Source organism: Mytilus galloprovincialis, chromosome 4, assembly GCF_965363235.1.
Source record: "Mytilus galloprovincialis chromosome 4, xbMytGall1.hap1.1, whole genome shotgun sequence".
Classification (NCBI taxonomy): domain Eukaryota; kingdom Metazoa; phylum Mollusca; class Bivalvia; order Mytilida; family Mytilidae; genus Mytilus; species Mytilus galloprovincialis.
Genome location: NC_134841.1, coordinates 102,252,910 through 102,274,739, shown reverse-complemented (window position 1 = coordinate 102,274,739; position 21,830 = coordinate 102,252,910). Strand labels below are relative to the sequence as shown.

At 33.7% G+C, this 21,830-nt stretch overlaps 1 protein-coding gene across 3 annotated transcripts in view; it reads right to left on the bottom strand.

The window, feature by feature from the left end:
- LOC143073657 (ras-specific guanine nucleotide-releasing factor 2-like) overlaps nt 1-21,830 on the bottom strand; it is a 170,874-nt gene that overhangs the window by 25,436 nt on the left and 123,608 nt on the right. For 2 of the 3 annotated variants that reach the window (XM_076249357.1, XM_076249358.1), the window contains exons 11-14: nt 14,415-14,587; nt 5,656-5,734; nt 2,473-2,672; nt 1,956-2,038 (exon numbers count right to left, since the gene is read on the bottom strand). In XM_076249357.1, the coding sequence (XP_076105472.1) occupies nt 1,956-2,038; nt 2,473-2,672; nt 5,656-5,734; nt 14,415-14,587 (535 nt within the window). Of the gene's footprint in view, nt 1-1,955; nt 2,039-2,472; nt 2,673-5,655; nt 5,735-12,019; nt 12,062-14,414; nt 14,588-21,830 lie in introns of all 3 variants that reach the window. The other variant, XM_076249356.1, reaches the window with a different exon arrangement.

Below are 21,830 nucleotides of genomic sequence, written 5' to 3'. Positions count from 1 at the left end.
CATATGAGAATCCCATAAAATCTCTAAAGATAAAAATTTTAAATAGCAGGTCACATTGTAATGCCGGCCTGCAGTAGAATCTGTACCTGAAGTTTGATTGAAAACAAACTAACATAAGCAGAAATGACTGATGTTTTTGTATGGCGAAACCCCTAAATTCACTCAGACAAAAAACTAGAGGCTCTAAAGAGCCTGTGTCGCTCACCTTGGTCTATGTGCATATCAAACAAAGGACAAAGATGGATTTATGACAAAATTGTGTTTTGGTGATATTGATGTGTTCGTAGATATTGGCCCACCCCTGTGATGCCATATTACTTTACTGAACACTCTTGCTGTTGACAATATATCTATCTATAATGCACTTTGCCCAGTAGTTACAGAAAAAAATATTTTGTAAAAATTTACCAAAATTTATGAAAATTGTTACATTTTATCCGTATGTTCTACTTCATGCCATGGCAGTCATCTTGGTTGGCAGGCCAGGTCACCGGACACATTTTTTAAACTAGATACCCCAATGATGATTTTGGCAAAGTTTGGTTAAATTTGACTATAAAGGGCAATAACTCCTTAAGGGGTCAATTGACCATTTTGGTCATCATGACTTATTTGTAGGTCTTACTTTGCTGTACTTTATTGCTGTTTACAGTTAATCTCTATCTATAATAATATTGGAGATAACCAAAAACAGCAAAATTTCCTTAAAATTACCAATTCTGGGGCAGCAACCCGACAACCGGTTGTTCGATTCATCTAAAAAATTCAGGGCAGTTAGATGTTGACTTGATAAACAATTTTACCCCATGTCACATTTGCTCTAAATGCTTTGGTTTCAGAATTATAACCCAAAATCTACATTTTACCCCTATGTTCTATTTTCAGCCAAGGCTTCCATCTTGGTTGGCTGGCCGGGTCACAGGACACATTTTATGAACTAGATACCCCAATGATGATTGTAGCCAAGTTTGGTTAAATTTGGCCCAGTAGTTTCAGAGGAGAAGATTTTTGTAAAAGTTAACAGACGACGCCGGACGACGGATGACAGAAGATAGACGCCAAGTGATGAGAAAAGCTCACTTAAAAATAGCAGGTCTTCTTCATGTCTTGTCTTCAAGAAGTTTCAAAATGGAACAAAGTGTGGCAACAGAAGAGATCCCTTTGTCTCACAAGGTTCAGCTGGACAATGTCAAGGAACACAATAACACAGCCAGACAAGCTTAAAAGACGATGAAATTATTATTGAACAAGCCTTTCTTTTTTTCATGCAGGAGAGTATAGGTAATACATAAGTATAATTACAGAAACACATTTTACAACTTCTAACAAATATGCAATTAGATATTAAATTGTATTTTATTGGACAGCACTAGTTCACAAAGTACAATTGCTACTGTTAAACTCACATTGTACTCCCGTTGAGTTGGACATCATGTGACTTTAGAATACATACCATGAAGTTCAGAGACCGTTGAGTTGGACAACATTGTGACTTTAGAATACATACAATGAAGTTCAGAGACCGTTGAGTTGGACATCATTGTGACTTTAAAATACATACGATGAAGTTCAGAGACTGAGAACACCTAACAAACTGAGATATCAGAAAGTTAGTATTCACCTTACGGACTCATTAAGTCTATTTGCTGATTGATACTCAATTAAACAACTGAATCATATCTATGATAACTCACTTATAGAGTTTCGGAAGCTAACATACTAACAGATACTCACAAAAAAGACTGTGTCATTTTAACTGAATGTGACTCGCTCAAGTTTAGTAAGTTTAGTAAGTAACTGTAAATTGATACTGACTTGACAAACTCTTAAACTGAAAATGACTCACCAAAAATTAAGTTTAGGAAGGTCAAATATCAACAGATACTCACATTACAGGCTGGGGTATCATACCTGAAGACAACTTACTAATCATGGAGTTCCTAAAAGTGACTCACCTTACAGACTGGGGCATCGTAACTGAAGATGACTCACTCATGGAGGAGTTCAGTAGGTCACTGTAATGAAGATTTTCTATGCACTGAAAATTAAGATAAAATTACCAACATTACTTTTATATTCAAATAAGTCAGACATTTTCAATGAAAAGGTAAGTACTATTTCCATGCTTCACTCGCAAAATTCTGACAACACTCCTTTCTTGATTTTGTTCTGGTAATTATTACATCAGCCAATAAAATTCCTGCCTACAAATTTTTAAAGGTGTGTATCAATAGTGCAAAACCCGAGGATTCTGAAAGGTCTTTATCACAGCAAAATGGGGCTTTGTCTGATCCTTGTTAGCTAAGCTTTATGGCGTTTTATAGCCGACAATGTGGTATGGGTTTTGCTCATTGTTGACGGCTGTATGGTAACCTATAGTTGTTAATTTTTGTGTCATTTGGTTTCTTGTGATGAGTTGTCACATTGGCAATCATACCAAATCACCTGACTTACTTAGAATTGTATATTTACCTGACTAATATCACTACACCAAGCTATTTTCTCTTGGTGAGTTGAAGCTACCAATGTTAAAGTTGTTGGAGGTCCACTTTTTGAATCAATAATAATTTTAAAATCTAATCCATTGTAGTTATTGCGATCTCGGTCACAGGCCTGAGCTGTCAATAATGTTGTTGCAGAAGTTAAACTTCCAAAGCTTTCCCAAGATATTGCTACAAAATAAGAAGAAAATCATCTCAAATAGTCGGCTATGTCCAAAAGAGGCTTTTTTACTTTTTGTTTTCTATCCCTTAATTTCACAGTATCTAATCACACTAGTATTTTAACAAGAGGCTCACAGAAATACAAATAACTATATCTAGTGAAAAACATGGAATTTTTAACAAAGAAAATCAATTGCTATGGTAACCATTTGTGACATTGTTGCCTTTTTATTCTATTTTCATGTGCTTCTTTTTTTAAAAGTTCAATGTTAAATTATTTTTTCTTTAAATATTTTAGAACCATTCCTTTACAGAAAAGACACAAATTTACTAACTTGTTTTTAGGGAAAATGTCAGGTGTGAGAGAAATTCAAAAAGGTTCAACAGTGTGAATTATACTCAAATGCCAGGGTCGCAAAACTTATAATTTGTAATTTGAAAGATCAAACAAAGGGCATTAGTGTTTTTTTTTTTATTCTTTTAATAGAGATCCTCAACTTGAATGCTTACTAAGGAAAGGATATTAACTGATTTCTAAAAATTAACAACCTATAGCTCCCGAGTGATATTTTCTAAAAAAATAACAGTCTATAGCTCCCAAGTGATATTTTCTAAATAATTTAACAACCTATAGCTCCCAAGTGAAATTTTCTAAAAAATTAACAACATATAGCTCCCAAGTGATATTTTCTTTTTACTTATAAAAAACAATTCCCTAAAGTTTCACCATCTCAAAAATATACAAATGTATTCCCAAATGAGGTGGTAATCTTCAATGTTTATATGCATTCAATTAAATTTGAAGGCTGGGGTTGAAATTTAAAGAGGAATTGATAACATCAAATATGTTTGTTCTGTATATTACTGAAAAATGACAAAGTTTCATCCATTTTAAAAAATCTGGAAAGGATTAGGTTCAGTAAGACCCCTTTTTGGCCCCAAAATATAGCATTTTTACAGAAGTATGAAAATGTAAACTTTTAGTTATTTACTTGAATGTATGCTTCTGCTACATAAAATGGGCTGTTTTTTACAATACAATGTACATATATCGGGTACTGGCATCATTAAGTCATGCTAAATTACTGAAATCTTCACAATTTGAGCATTTTAGTTAAATTTTAGACGGTTTCCGTCTAAAATGAAAGTGGCCGCATTCGTGTTCATTCATAATATTGAACCGTAAGTTGTATTTGATGATATTGCATAACATATATAAAGGTTGAGGATGAACACAGATGCGGCCACTTTCATTTTTGACAAAGACTATCTGAAAAGTGATTTTTTTTTTTGCATATTTGATAGATTTTTCATATTGAAGCTTGAATCGGAGCGTTTTTTAATGACTAACTCAGTTAAAATCTATTACTTAAACTTATTGAATCAATTTAAATAGACACTTAAGTGTTTAAAAAGTGTACAAAATCTTTCGTTCGATGAACCTGAAATTTGAGGCCAAAATCGGCCCTTACCGGACCTACTCCTTTGATCCATCAATATGGACATATTGTGTAATACACTGGCTCTTTGAAAAAGTTGAGAGAAAAAATGCAGAAAACTTTAACATTTTCTCTAATTTTCTTCTTATTCGGATCTTAAATTATGAGGTCAACCTTTGAAAGAGAAAAAACATTGAAAAAAAAATGAACTGCACCAAGCCAATTCTAACATGTATAAATCAGCTTTTACGTAACTGGGCTACATCAAATCCAATAATACTGAATTAATTTCATAACAAATTGTCCTCTGATGTATGTTTTACCAACAGGTGGCAGGTATGACCTATTGATGTATGTTTTACCGACAGGTTGCAGGTATGACCTATTCTAATACATATATCCCTTTCCTCCATGGATTTTTTTTTTAAATTACTTGAATTGCATAGGATTTTTTCATTAAAAAAAATATCATCAGGTTCAAAGTATTAATGCATTGTGAAAACAAATATTTCATCAATGAAATTCCAGTCAGTTATACTCATGAATATCCTTTTATATATGATACAATTTTTTCTAAGTCTGATAAAGTTTTTTCGTAGGCAATGAGGGACTACACAGGCGTCGAAAGGCGTCTTTATGGAGAAAAAGGGGTGGCGTCAAAAGGCGTCATTATGGAGGAAAGGGTTAATCCATAATCATCTATGTAAAAGAGAAGTTAAAATACAGGTCAACTTGGTCTGATTCTGATTATCAAATCATTGAGCTTTTCTCCTTTATAAAGTCTTTCATTTAACAAAGAAATACAGTGCATTATAATAAATGAAAAAAATAAAAAATGAACTGAATGGAAAAAAAAAATCCTTTAATCCTTTAATTTTGAAGGATGGGGATAGGGTCTGGGTTTGTATTATAATTTCAACAATGTTAACAAAACTAGGATTTGTTACAGCAGTTTGTGAGTATTATATATTTTTGGCATACTTTAAAGAAGGGTTTACTTCTAAGTTAACAAAGATTCAAATCAAAATGTGTGCAGTAAATTCTTTATTTTCAGTTTTCACATTAATGGCAATCTAATCATAACTGCAATGTGTTTGTATAATTATCAATTACTTAATATCTATTATCAATATCCACTTACATATCATCATTCATATTTCTTTTGATTTCTTTGTTTTGTTAGGCTCCTGTCTCCCTCTACTGTCTGATAACGGTGACAAATCAATAAACTGATCATGTTGCAATGTCACACTGTCTTATAGACATTACACCCTACATCTTATTGTATTCATAGTACTAATTCTTTGTTCTCTAAAACTGCTTATTCAGTCTCAGTTTTGTATAAAATTATAAACCTGATTTATAGCACTTTCAGGACATTCAACTAACAATGAAAAAAAAACCCTGAAAATTACATTTCTTACAGCTTTTGTTTGACAAATTGTTGAAGGAATTTGTGAATGATATTCATCATAATAATCTGCAAGGACATGTCATTTCTGATCAATCAGACAACATGAAATCTTCACTGCTATTTATAGTTATTTACTTACTGTCGTCATCAAAATAATACACATCAGAACTAGGATCTTCAATAAGAGTACAATCTATAAGTGGAATCTTTCCATAGTGCTAAAAAAAGACAAAAACATGAGTGTCATTAACTCGCTGTTTTAATCTACACAATTATGTGACCCAAAATTTGGAACCAAACAAGGAAATATATATGCTATCTTGCAAATACATGTATAGGAGAAGATCAAAGCACCATCTATCTGAGTAAGTGATTGATTGTAGGGTGTTAAACACCACTTTCAGTGCTACTGGCTTTATCTTGGCAGTCAGTTTCTTTTATTGGTGTAGGCAGCCAGTGCTCAGAGTTAACCAACCATTGGCCAGAAAACTTACAATCCTAGTCATTTAAGGTTGGAGTTCGAGAACAGAAACCTATTATAAACCACTGACAAGCTTTGTTTTTTTTCTGAGATAATAATAACAGATAGTTGATCAAAAAACTTATTCCAGACCACTGACATCATACCTGTCAACTGACCTGTATCCTGCAGGTGACACCAGAGAATTTCACCCCATACCCAGGATCTTGAAATACCCTCCAAATTGTTAATAACACGACAATTCAAAACAAGAATGTGTCCAAAGCACACGGATGCCCCACTTCATTATCCTTTTCCATGTTCCATGGACTGTAAAAATTGGGTAATAATCTAATTTGGCATTAAAATTAGAAAGATTATATTATAGGGAACATATGTAATAAGTTTCAAGTTGATTGGACTTCAATTTCATCAAAAACTACCTTGACCAAAAACTTTAACCTGAAACTCCCACTTTCATTTTCTATGTTCAGTGGACCGTGAAATTGGGGTCAAAAAGTCTAATTTGGCATTAAAATTAGAAAGATCATATCATAAGCAACAAGTGTACTAAGTTTCAAGTTGATTGGACTTCAGCTTCATCAAAAACTACCTTGACCAAAAACTTTAACCTGAAACTCCCCCTTTCATTTTCTATGTTCAGTGGACCGTGAAATTGGGGTCAAAAGTCTAATTTGACTTTAAAATTAAAAAGATCATATCATAAGCAACAAGTGTACTAAGTTTCAAGTTGATTGAACTTCAGCTTCATCAAAAACTACCTTGACCAAAAACTTTAACCTGAAACTCCCCCTTTCATTTTCTATGTTCAGTGGACCGTGAAATTGGGGTCAAAAGTCTAATTTGGCATTAAAATTAGAAAGATCATATCATAAGCAACAAGTGTACTAAGTTTGAAGTTGATTGGACTTCAGCTTCATCAAAAACTACCTTGACCAAAAACTTTAACCTGAACGGACCGACGGACGGACGGACAGACGGATGGACAGACGGACGGACACACGGACGAACGGAGGCACAGACCAGAAAACATAATGCCCCTCTACTATCGTAAGTGGGGCATAAAAATTACCTGTATTACCTATGCACTTAGTTCTTGACATTTTATAAATGTGCATATACTTGAAATTCCAACACTTAGTACAATCATCTTAGTTCCTGACTAGTTATGTGTGTACTAAAATACACAATTCCAACACTAAAACATATTTGAACCTGACAAGTCATATATGAGCTAATTCAGGAAATTCCCACACTAGAACCATCTTTGAACGTGACATGTTATATATGTGCTAAAACTAGATATATCTGTGCTTATATGATTATGATAGAAATTCCAACACAAGGACAATCATGTGAACTGCATTGTATCGAAATTGACCTTATGCAATGGAAAATTAATATTTCTCTTTGGATTGAAAAATATATCTATACAATGTCTGTAACTAATTGAAAATTGTGTTGATACCAACAAGAGTGCACACTCTGAAATGTCTCGCCTTCTTTACTAATCATTGATATTATGTTGATAGTCCTAAATATAAAGCTTTATTACAACTATCACATAAACTTAACATTAACCAAGAAAACTAAATATTGACCAATGAACCATAAAAATGATGTCAAGGTCAGATGAACCATGCCAGGCATGTACTGCAAACAATTCTTCCAATCAAATATTGTGGACCTATTGCTTTTAGTTTAAGAAAAACAGACCAAAACACAAAAACTTAACACTGAGCAATGAACCGTGAAAATGAGGTCAAGGTAAAATAAAACCTGTGCGATTGACATAAAGATTATAAAATATTTCCATACACCAAATATAGTTGACCTATAGTACCAGAAAAAAACAGACCAAAACTCAAAAACTTAACTTTGACCACTGAACCATGAAAATGAAATCAAGGTCAGGTGACACCTACCTGCTAGACATGTACACCTAACAATCATTCCATACACCAAATATAGTAGACCTATTGCATACAGTATAAGAAAAACAGACCAAAACACAAAAAACTTAACTTTTACCACTGAACAATGAAAATGAGGTCATGGTCAAATGACACTTGTCAGCTGGACATGTACACCTTACAGTCCTTCCATACACTGAATATACAAGACCTAGTGCTTATAGTATCTGAGATATGGACTAGACCACCAAAACTTAACCTTGTTCACTGATCCATGAAATAAGGTTTAGGTCAAGTGAAAACTGTATGACAGGCATCAGGACCTTGCAAGGTATGCACATACCAAATATAGTTATCCTATTACTTATAATAAGAGAAAATTTAACATTACAAAAAAAATTAACTTTTTTTTCAAGTAGTCACTGAACCATGAAAATGAAGTCAAGGACCTTGGACATGTAACAAATTTGTAATCATTGTGATTTTCTTTATTCTGATTCATGTCTACAATGTATTTTCTCTTTTCATTTTGAAATGTAAAGCCTAAAATCAATTTTCATTCATGTGCAGCACTTCAGAAACATAAGAAAAGAAATACTGTGGTTAAAATTATTATTCATTGGATACCACTTTTCGTGGATATCGTGGGTACAGGTAAACCAATAACGAATAACAAATTTTCCGATAGTCTTGTAGGCATACTTTGGCAAAACCACAAAATCAAATATTCACAAATTTTTTTCCCTCAATCCACAAAAATTGATACCCATGAAAGTTATTGAATCCACAGTAATATCAAGGCAATTTTCTATTGCAAATTATAACATGCTTGTCATAACCATGCAAAGAACATAATAATTGCTGACATTGTGCCATTTTGTGAAGAAGATGACAGTGTGCCAAAAGGTGAAGAAAAGCCAACAGTGTGCCACTTTGTGAAGAAGTTGACATTGTGCCACTTTGTGAAGAAGTCAAAATTTTGCCAAAAAGTGAAAAGAAAGCCACTTTGTGATATTTTGTGAAGAGAAGCAGACTTTCTGTTACTTTGTGAGAGAAAAGAACATGCAGTTGTATGATTTGTATGTCATATATCTTGATCTTCAAGTTAAAACTAAACATGTATCATGATAATGTAAATGTAGCAGGAGGTATGATAAGATAGTGAAAAGTGTTTGATACATTGGAAGTGGTATAGCTTACCATACATTTGTAGTGGCAACACTGACAGTACCTTTGAAGTGGCAACATTGACAGTACCTTTGTAGTGGCAACACTGACAGTACATTTGTAGTGGCAACACTGACAGTACCTTTGAAGTGGCAACACTGACAGTACCTTTGAAGTGGCAACACTGACAGTACCTTTGTAGTGGCAACACTGACAGTACCTTTGAAGTGGCAACACTGACAGTACCTTTGTAGTGGCAACACTGACAGTACCTTTGTAGTGGCAACACTGACAGTACCTTTGAAGTGGCAACACTTTGTAGTGGCAACACTGACAGTACCTTTGTAGTGGCAACACTGACAGTACCTCTGTAGTGGCAACACTGACAGTACCTTTGTAGTGGCAACACTGACAGTACCTTTGTAGTGGCAACACTGACAGTACCTTTGTAGTTGCAACAGACAATACATATGTAGTGGTTATACTGACATAATATTTGTAATGGCAACACTGACAGTTCATTTTTAGTGGCAATACTGACAGTTAATTTGACCCATATGTGTTTAAATCAAGTTATTAAAGATTTTGTTTCTATGACAGAAAATAAATAATAATGTAAAATCTAGAAAACAAAATCATTATATTTGGTTTAATTACTCGTGACTGTGTAAAGACAATTGCAACATTCAAAACTATCTCATATTATGAATGTGATTAAAAATTTACATATATAAATGTTTATAGCATACACTTTCATATTATTAACAAGAGTGCACACGCTGAAATGTCTTGCCTTCTGTACTAATTATTGATATTATGTTCATAGTCCAAAATATAAAGCTTTACTACAACTATCACATAAACTTAACATGATCCAAGAAAATGAGGTCAAGGTCATGTAAACTAACAAGAAATACATGTTCACCTTACAATCATCCAATACACTAAATAAAGTTGACATAGATTATATTTTCTAACAAACAAACTTAACCAAGAAAACTTAACATTGACCAATGAACCATGAAAATGAGATCAAGTTCATATGAACCATTCAAGGCAGACATGTACAGCTTAAAATCCTTCCATACAACAAATAAAGTTGACCTATTGACCTATTGATTTTAGACAAAAACACAAAAACTTAACATCTAGTAATGAACTTTTGAAAAGAAGTCAAGGTCAAATAAAACTTGTGAAACTGACATGTACATCATAAAATAATTAGATACACCAAGTATAGTTGACCTGTTGCAGATAGTATTAGAAAAAAGACTAAAACTCAAAAACTTAACTTTGACCACTGAACCATGAAAATGAGGTTAAGGTCAGATGAAACCTACAGCTAGACATGTACACCTTACAATCATTTTTCACCAAATATAGTAGATCTATTGCATACAGTTTAAAAAAGACAGATCAAAACACAAAAAAAAAGGTCAAGGTCAGATGACACCTGCCAGTTGGACATGTACACCTTACAGTCCTTCCTTATTCCATATTCTGATTCATGTCTACAATGTATTTTCTCTTTTCATTTTGAAATGTAAAGCCTAAAATCAATTTTCATTCATGTGCAGCACTTGTTCACTGATCCATGAATTGAGATCAATGGTCAAGTGAAAACTGCCTGATGAGCACGAGGACCTTGCAAGGTACACCCATACCAACTACATGTATAGTAATCCTATTATTCATAATATGAGAGAAATTAACATTACAAAAAGTCTTAACTTTTTTTTCAAGTAGTCACTGAACCATGAATATGAGGTCAAGGACAATGGACATGTAACAGACAGAAACTTTGTAATATAAGGAATCTATACACAACTATGAAAAAAATTACAAAAGAAAAACGATTCTAAAACTTGGAAACAATGTGTTAACAACATGTTTGTGCACTTTATACTGGTTTTTAGGTCTGATTCCACAATGTGACTGCAACTTGACCATATTGTGTATTATTTAATTACTATTTTTGTATTTTTCAAATCCTTTGGAAAGGGAAACAACTCTTAGGTAGGAGAAACTGTATCCCTGTATATACAAAACAAGTGGAAGGAGCATGTTGTATTGTGCTAGATCTGACTATAAGTTTTACAACTGTTGTGCAATACAAATTCATGGTAATTTTTTTATTGCAGAATAAGTGATAAGACAATAAACATGGATTTATGCTTGCATGTCTACATCAAAGCCATTTGAATAGGTCACATTTTCCTGCATGAAGGTATGTGAATAGTTAGGAAAAACTTTCAGAAATATATGAAAAGGTCAATAAAGTTCCTGTTACTTGTATGAAAGCTCTGTAATATAATCTACATGAAAGTAATGAACGTATTCTGTCAAACAATCTCTTAGTATTATATGTTTTAGATGGATACTATTATCCCTTGGTGCTAGCTAGGCTGGTTGATTTTAATATAATGTCAACATTTGCAACAGAATAAGAACATAACAGAAACGATTTTATACATAAAAAAGAAACATGTGGTATGATTGCCAAAGAGACAACTCTCCACAAGAGACCAAAACGTAAAAAAATTCATATAATTCTTTCATATTTTTTCAATCTGACATAAGAATTACACAAATTTACATGCAAACAGATTGGCATAAATAACGATAACAATATTCATTAACAAACATATCTTGTTTTAACTAGAATGTGTATTAATCTCTGAGATTAATGTAGTACAATGTATAAACAATAGGAAACAAAAAATGTACAAGACTCTAAATTTATTTTAAAACTCTTAGCCCAACACTAACAGGCTGGTTTTCATTATTAACCAAATTTACAAATCATCATAAATAAAAATATCTACATGCAAGTGATGACAACTGTGTTTCATGAACGAGATAGGGTTTCATTTTTATCCACTAAAACTAAAAATTTCTATCTATAGATTGCAACATCAAAGTTTGGTGATGTGTTCACTCACCTGGTCACGGGAACGAGGTAAAATCTGTAACATTTTTGAGGACTGTAAGCACACATCCATGTCATTATTTTATGTTTTAAAAGTACATTTCATTTCATCTCACTAAATTATTTCTATAGGCATTTCATACAAACAATTAATACTGATTAACCAATTCATTTTTGTGTGGCGTCTTTTTTGCTGAATAGTATACATTATTGTTTAGGTGCCAGATGAAGAAGCCCTTTCTAGGTGCAAGATTTTTTTCGCTGCATTGAAGACATATGTTCTGCTCTTTGGGAGAGTTGCTGTCCCTTTACACATTCCCCGTTTCCATTCTCTATTCTAGAGTGATATGAATTATAAGCTCTGCTTTGAACTTGACCAACACCCTGAGTGAGAATTTTAAAGTACTTAGTCTCAAAGTTAGTCAGCAGGAAGACATGTCACTCTACCAAGATATATCATTCTGACTTCAGTCTTTACTCTTACTCATAAATATTGCCGCATGTTTGAAAGAGAGGCAGAAAATACAAATGTCCACGTCTTTCTTTGGATTAAAGGCCATGGAATAGTTCAGTTGCTATGCTTGTTTTGTTTATTTTTTCATAAAGGAAATGGGGAATGTGTCAAAGTAACAACAACCCGACCATAGAGCAGACAACAGCCGAAGGCCACCAATGGGTCTTCAATGTAGCGAGAATTCCCACACCTGTATGTGTCCTTCAACTGGCCCCTAAAAAATATGTATACTAGTACAGTGATAATGGACGTCATACTAAACTCCGAATTATAGACAAGAAACTAAAATTAAAAATCATACAAGACTAACAAAGGCCAGAGGCTCCTGACTTGGGACAGGGGCAAAATTGTGGCGGGGTTAAACATGTTTAAGAGATCTCAACCCTCCCCCTATACCTCTAGCCAATGTAGGAAAGTAAACGCATAACAATATTTTTTTTTGGTTTTTTTAGTAGCACAAATTTTCATAACTGTCTCAGAAATCCTAGACAAATATCAGAAGACACCAATAATAAAAATTTTGGATTTACAATTAACAGCTTAAAACATGATTGTCATCAAATTATCTCCCCTTTGGTCTTATATCTTTATTCATCAATTTGTACATATCTGTTTATGCTATTAATTAGGATTAGGAACTTGTAAATTAGGCATTTCAAGTTTTGTATTAAAACATCATTCAATACTGTACATAGATAGTATTCTTATATTCTTCCCAAAAGTACTGATTTTAATCATTAATAGACATTTTTACATACTTTTGCAGGTATAAATACACACAGAATGCTCTTCTAATGTGTCAAGGATTCCCTTTCTTTTTTTTTTAATTATGAATGTTGATTAAGTAAAATCAAGGTTAAAAGAGTTAATGGGATTATTATTTTCCACAAAAGTTATTGATTTTTAGCTATTTTTGTGCATAAATAAATTATTATGTCTCTTTTTATCTAAAACTGATTTGTATGATTATTCCTTATCAGTATCATCTATAACAGTATCTTAAAACACTCATTTTCTTGATATCCTTACATTTACAGCATGAAGAAAATTATAAAATAGCTTAAAAGTGAACCCCTTTTTACATATAATAAAAAAAAAAATGGTTGAACTGGTTTCCACAGATCCTATTCAAACTTCCAAGTTTTAGAGAAAACATTCATTCATTAGCTAGGTACACAGGCAGAACAATTAAGGGGGTCCTGGGATTGAACCCCCCCCCCCCCATTTTTTTGGATGATCATTGCATTTAAATTGAGACTTATAGTTGAAACAACCCTTTATCCTGGGTTGGGAACCCCCCTTTTTTTAGAAAGGCTGGATTCACCCCCACATACATTTATTTGTGGAAATAGGAATGTACAAAACAGAAATATCATTATATGATTATACAATGTATAAGCCATCATTTAAATGATCCTTGGTCTCTATTACAGACAGATATATAGATAAAAATTCTTGCAAATCTATTGAAAAAAATCCTATAAAACCTCTTTATTATTTTTAGAATATAGAATTTCACCTTAAACAAAAAGACCCAGATCTTTACTGAACTAGTTATCAATTGATTTTAGAAATACACATTGAATCTGTTTCAGCAGTATTATCATATAGAGACAAGGTCATTTATGTTTGCAAATAAATCTATTTTATTTCACTGTTTGTGATCTATTTCTGGTCAATTACATGTAAAAGCTTAAGGGATATTCTATAAATGATCAATTTTTATGAATATATTTAGCTGAGGTTTACATAAGCAATGGCATCAACCAATTTGCATGTTTACAAATCAAAATTATACATCATTTTCCTAATAATTAGGCATAATAATCAACAGGATTTCTTTCATTGATTTTATGCAAGAAAAAATAATGGTAAAATAGATAAATGTTCTTACTTTTGCGAGATGGAGCCTTCCATTTGAGGCCCGTGTTGTCAAAAGCATATGATTGGTAAATAGGAAGACCTGCCGTACCACCTCCTTTTTGGAATCCTTAAATGACGTACTCAAGGATCCTAGACGACCTCTGCTCGATTTTCCTTTTTCCTGTAAAATCTGCAATAGCGGCCCTGTTAGGATGAGAATCACAAGATACGTTAACTAAGTCAATGAGGTCATACAAAAACATTCAGATTCTAATGACGGAAATAGAAGTCAAAAGATGTTAAACTTACTCTGAGCATGTGCATTTAGGGAAAAAAATGGAGTAACGCAATGCCATCTGGTGTGTGAAATAGAAAAATATATTGACCAGATTGAATTTAATCATTAATATTATAATAATTATACTCGTGTACACACAAACCTTTTGTCAATCAGTGTAACAAAAATAGGATCACAAAGCAATCCAATATCTTCCTGGATCAATACTCATTCCATATTGATCTGGGGTATTCAGCCATTAGTTCAAAGCAAATTAAAACAGGCAATTGACAATAAAACATTGGGTACCAGTGATTGAAGGCTAAATACAGTTCATGTATTGATTACTGAATTAATTTTTACCGCTATATTTACTAATCAATTGGCATGGCTTTCGGAGACAGTAGGAATTATAAATAGCATCTGTTTACATGCTGTAATTATTAAAAGGACATATTATATTGTTCGTTCTGATATAATGAAAAATGTGTTCTTCAAAACAGTATTATCTGTTAGAATGAAACCTTACTGATCATATAAACAAAAGCTCCCATATTAGCAGAAGACAATTTTAGTAGCAGAAGACAATTTCACTAGCAGAAGACAGTTCCCATAGCAAAGGTTGACATAGATCATTACAAGAAAGATATCTGTTCCAAAAATAACTATCATTGCCAATAATTATTGCTTTTTCAAGGAAAGCACAAGGAAAACAAGCTATTTTAAAATCAATCTGATTTTAGCTCTGTTGATATTTTTTGCTTTTCAATTATTACCAAATAGCATCATTTTTGTATTCATCTTTTTCATTGATATTTTATAAATAAAAATCCAATGCTGAGAGTCACATTAAAACAAACAATAGTAAGTGTGCTCTTTCCCTTTTATTACCTGACATAAATTATCTCCCAGTTGTAAGAGTTATTTCCCATATGAGCTGGTTGAAAGTTCATATTTTACATCATATTATGTCTTTTGATTAATGATGCTATTGCAATGTGACTAAATTTCACACTAATGGAAAATATTTATATTATACTTTTACTGCCAACTAGACACCATTGTAGGATCCTTATGTTTAATTTTAACTACAATGCATTCAAAAGGAACAATATTGCCTGTGTTTTTTTTTAATGTGATATTCTTAAGACCAATATACATTTTGCCAAAAATGATTAAATGCAATTATAACAAAACTGAATTCTAACTGAAATCTGACTAAAAATAAACAATGTTTTAGACATTATCAGATGTTAAAATATAACTATTGTTTTGTCACCTGAGACAAGCTATTTATTCGACTAAGCAAATTTGCTTTCCTTAAAAAATTTCATAACTGAACTGACAGGTGGCAAGAACAAGTGGCCAGTTACACATCTCATGAAAAAAAAATCGTCAGTTTGCTAATTACTACTAATTGCCCATACTTTAATTATTCATTATTTTGCTTGAAACTTTTGCAAATTTTTACAGTTTTTAAACAACTGCCAAAACTGTTGAAAACAAGTAACAAAGATATGTGTCTCACCTTTTTGTATTTTTATACTAAAATGCAAACATTGAAAGTTAAAATGCAAAACTTTAACATGTAAGTTATGCCTTATATTCAAAGTCAATGATCCATGACTGAAGGTACAGCCCAAACAATCTCCATGGAAAAGAGATACATGTATGTCCCAATGCTAATACAACTACATAACAAATTTTATTGACTTACTACTAGTTGTTGCCTATAAACTGATTTAATCACAAACTAATTCATGTAAACTTAAGCAAAAGTTTCAAAGCCATTAGACCATGATTGAGGGGGGATGGGACCAAATAATTTCCATGGAAATGAAATGTGCCAATGCTGATACCACTGATACATACCATATATTATTGACCTACTACTACTTATTTTTTCTTCCGCCTAATTTTTTTTCTTGCGTAGTATTGATGTTTCAAAAGATGTCGCATAGATATTTGGAATATGATACCGTATAGTTTATACACTTTTAAAACTGACAACTGCGTAAACAAATACTTTACGTTGTAAGAGTTATCTCCCCAAACACTGTTTTTCTTGTGGCCACTACTCCTTTGCAACCGTAAAAGATTATGACAAATTTATTTTACCAAATTGCTCGTTACATCTTCAGGATAAGGATATTCATTTGGACCGAAGCTATACGGAGACTCCATATGAGAGTTATTCCCCCCTTTTCATTTGATTCCAGTGATATGCATTTCTAACTGTTAAACCATAATAGATATTGGCCTAGGGTCTTTGGATTTGAGGTCCTTGGTCCAAAAAAATGAAAATTAGGTCAAGGTCAAAGGTCTAGGTCATATTCTAAATTTTGATTTTGGCCTAATTTTACTTATTTTCAATAACCGTATAACATATTGACAAATTATTTTTACTTAATTGTTAGTTGCAACATGTCCTAACTACAAAATTTTGGTTGAAAGGGTGCGTAGACAATAAATGGGAGTTTAGTATTTGATTTAAGTGATATTCATTTCTAACTGGTAAACCATAAGTGATAGAGACCTAAGGTCTTCTGATTTGAGATCCTTGGTCTATAAAATGAAAATTAGGTCAAGGTTAAAAATATTCAAATATTCTAAATTTTGATTTTGGCTTATTTTCACTAATTTTATAAACCTAACAAGATACCGACAACATATTTTTGATAAATTGTCAATTGCGACATGTCATAACTTGTAAATTTTAGTTAAAGGGGTGCGTAGACATTAAATCGAGTTTTTGCCCCTCCTATATTTAGAATTAAACATAAAGTGACATAACTCATTAACTATACATATTACAGACCTGGGGTCTTTTGATTTGGGGTCCTTGGTTTATGACCTTGAAATTCAGGTCAAGGTCATCAGTAAATTTGACGTTCTAGATTTTGATCTTTGTTTAAAATTCATATTTTTACATCATAAAGCCATAGGAACTAACATTTTAAACTTATTTTTCATATTTTAATATCAAAATAGATCTTTACTAGTGGAAAGACCTTCAATTGTTCTCTGAACAATTAGTTTTTAATTAATGTCTTGCTTTTTGACATAGGTTTGTTTTGCGAGACACAGATAAAAATTTCAGAGGCAATAATTCCAAAAAGTGTTGTGGATCTTGTCATTAATTTTTGAAGTTTTACCTAGCTTCTATCATTTTCTCAATAACAGCCAAAAACTGCAAATAATGAATACATCAGAGCATAGATGTAATACCCATCTATGATCACATAGATGTAATACCCATCTATGATCACATAGATGTAATACCCATCTATGATCACATAGATGTAATACCCATCTATGATCACATAGATGTAATACCCATCTATGATCAGAGGCAATAACTACAAAACAGATTGACAGATTATTCTCAGAGTAGATCTTGCTTTGCATATGTTTATTTTGCAAATTACACTTTTAACCTTGCTCTTTTTTGAAACAACGGCATGAAAATGAGGAAAAAGTAAAAAATCATCATTTCAGGGGCATCAACTCTAAACAGGTGGGCAGATTTTACCAAAACATTCAGATAGAACTTGTTGTGCTGACCATTTTTCTCAATGAGTTTTTTTCTAATTACTACATAGTTTCAGAAGTTAGTCCAAAACTGTAGTTTGGCACCTATGTTCTATTTTTAGACCGGCCAGCCATTTTGCTTGATGAACCTGGACAAAAATCAAAAAGCTCGTTGTTGATATCCTATAGATAAGGCAGAAAAACATTGGTTTCAAATCATTGAGCAATTTATGAGAAGAAGTTTTAACAAAAATGTTAAGATGACAGATAATGGGCAGACAGACGACAGACACAATTTGATGGCAAAAGCTCACACTGCCCTTTTATTCCCAGCCTGCAGATCTTTCAGGACATGAAATGAACTAGTGTATTCCATCTTCAAACTAGTGTGTTCATTCTGTCAGTAAATGTAACCCTGGAAAAAGAATATGTAAGGGAATTTGTACATAAGTTTTTTCATCCTTAACCCTTTCCTCCATAACAACGCCTTTTGATGCATCCCCTTTACTCCATAATGACGCATTTTGACACCTGTGTAGTACCTCAGTTGAAACGCTTTGACTATGAAATGTCTGTATCAGACTTAATAAAATTTGTGTTCAATATGAAGGATATTCATAAGAATATCTGACTTAACTTTATTTGATGAAATATTTGTTTTTCACAATGCATTAGTACTCTAAAGCATATTATCAGCATTTTATTGAAAAATCCTATGCAAATCAAGTATGCAAAAAAAACAAATCCATTGTTTTTTTAAACTCATTGTTGAAGGCAAAAATGTGACCAAATATTTCTCATATCTTCATCCTTTGAACTCTAGTGGATGGTTTTCTCAATGAAAATCATACCACATGAAAAAAATATACTAAAATACTACTGAATGACTATATATCAATGCAATAGATTTGTGGTTAATTCAGACTTTTTAATCTGACTAGATGACAACCATTGATGATGATTGAACAATCTACAAATATTTTTGTAACATCTTGTTTTAAAAACATATTAGAATGGACATGACTGTACTTTTGACTTCAGTAGTCATAATAGAAATGTACTCTAAGAAAATAATTATAAATAGAAAGAAAACTATTTTTTTTCTAAAGAATCAACAGCTGTTCATCCAGTTTAACCTAAAAAAGTTAGTTATAATAAAAGGGTCTATAGGACACTTACTTCTTAATTATTTTTCTTGGTATTAACATCTCTGAAACATTTGAACATTATTGTTTTGAATTTGACATGTTTTAAAAAGATAAATGTACAATAATTCATGATTTCTGACTTAGGGCCAGCCAACTTACACAGATCAGAAAGAATGACACAACAGGACCAAACCACTAGGGAGGGGGGATGTCATAAACCAAAGTCAATTGTCAATTTCTCTGACCTGACTTCGACTCCTAACATAGTAAAACAGTTTCCCAGACATCTTTTGAACCGTTTACCTTTTATTAGCGAATCTTGGTATCCAGTTGCTTCATGTGCTTGCTATCATAAGGGTCAAGAGTATAGTAGTAAACTGACTTTTGTATATGACACACCCAAGCATTTGGGTTACAAAAAAAATTTAAGGTTCAAAAGATATGTCCCAGAAACAGTGTTACTATGATAGGGCATAAAGGTCAAAGTCAAGGTCAGAGTCATTGACTTTCAGTTATGACACCACCCCTACAACCCATGATGCAACTGCATGCCAAGTGTTTGGTTAATCTAAGTTTAAGGTTCATAAGATATGGCCTGGACATAATTTTAGACAAGGTTTTACTCTTATAGGAATCAAAGGTTAGAGTCAAAGTATGTTTGTGACCTGACTTTGGTTTATGCGTCACCCTCAGTCCATGATGCAGTTGGATACCTAGTTTGACTAACCTAAGATAATCTGACTGACAGATTGATGGACTAACACTGACTGACATAGTGAGACCAATTGACTTGCAGACTGGGCCATATTGACTGACAGACTAACACTGACTGACAAAGTGAGACAAAATGACTTGCAGACTGGGCCCTATTGACTGACGGACTAACACTGACTGACATAGTGAGACCAATTGACTTGCAGACTGGGCCATATTGACTGACAGACTAACACTGACTGACAGAGTGAGACAAAATGACTTGAAGACTGGGCCCTATTGACTGACGGACTAACACTGACTGACAGAGTGAGACCAATTGACTTGCAGACTGGGCCATATTGACTGACGGACTAACACTGACTGACAAAGTGAGACAAAATGACTTGTAGACTGGGCCCTATTGACTGACAGACTAACACTGACTGACAGAGTGAGACCAAATGACTTGCAGACTGGGCCCTATTGACTGAATGACTAACACTGACTGACAGAGTGAGACCAAATGACTTGCAGACTGGGCCATATTGACTGACGGACTAACACTGACTGACAGAGTGAGACCAATTGACTTGTAGACTGGGCCCTATTGACTGACAGACTAACACTGACTGACAGAGTGAGACCAAATGACTTGCAGACTGGGCCCTATTGACTGACAGACTAACACTGACTGACTGACAGAGTGAGACAAAATGACTTGCAGACTGGGTCATATTGACTGACGGACTAACACTGACTGACAGAGTGAGACCAAATGACTTGCAGACTGGGCCCTATTGACTGACAGACTAACACTGACTGACAGAGTGAGACCAATTGACTTGCAGACTGGGCCCTATTGACTGACGGACTAACACAGACTGACAGAGTGAGACCAAATGACTTGCAGACTGGGCCCTATTGACTGACAGACTAACACTGACTGACAAAGTGATACCAATTGACTTGCATACTGGGCCCTATTGACTGATGGACTAACACTGACTGACAGAGTGAGACCAATTGACTTGCAGACTGGGCCCTATTGACTGACGGACTAAAACTGACTGACAGAGTGAGACCAATTGACTTGCAGACTGGGCTCTATTGACTGACAGACTAACACTGACTGACAGAGTGAGACCAATTGACTTGCAGACTGGGCTCTATTGACTGACGGACTAACACTGACTGACAGAGTGAGACCAATTGACTTGCAGACTGGGCCCTATTGACTGACGGACTAAAACTGACTGACAGAGTGAGACCAATTGACTTGCAGACTGGGCTCTATTGACTGACAGACTAACACTGACTGACAGAGTGAGACCAATTGACTTGCAGACTGGGCCCTATTGACTGACAGACTAACACTGACTGACAGAGTGAGACCAATTGACTTGCAGACTGGGCTCTATTGACTGACAGACTAACACTGACTGACAGAGTGAGACCAAATGACTTGCAGACTGGGCCCTATTGACTGACAGACTAACACTGACTGACAGAGTGAGACCAATTGACTTGTAGACTGGGCCCTATTGACTGACAGACTAACACTGACTGACAGAGTGAGACCAAATGACTTGCAGACTGGGCCCTATTGACTGAATGACTAACACTGACTGACTGACAGAGTGAGACCAAATGACTTGCACACTGGGCCATATTGACTGACGGACTAACACTGACTGACAGAGTGAGACCAATTGACTTGTAGACTGGGCCCTATTGACTGACAGACTAACACTGACTGACAGAGTGAGACCAAATGACTTGCAGACTGGGCCCTACT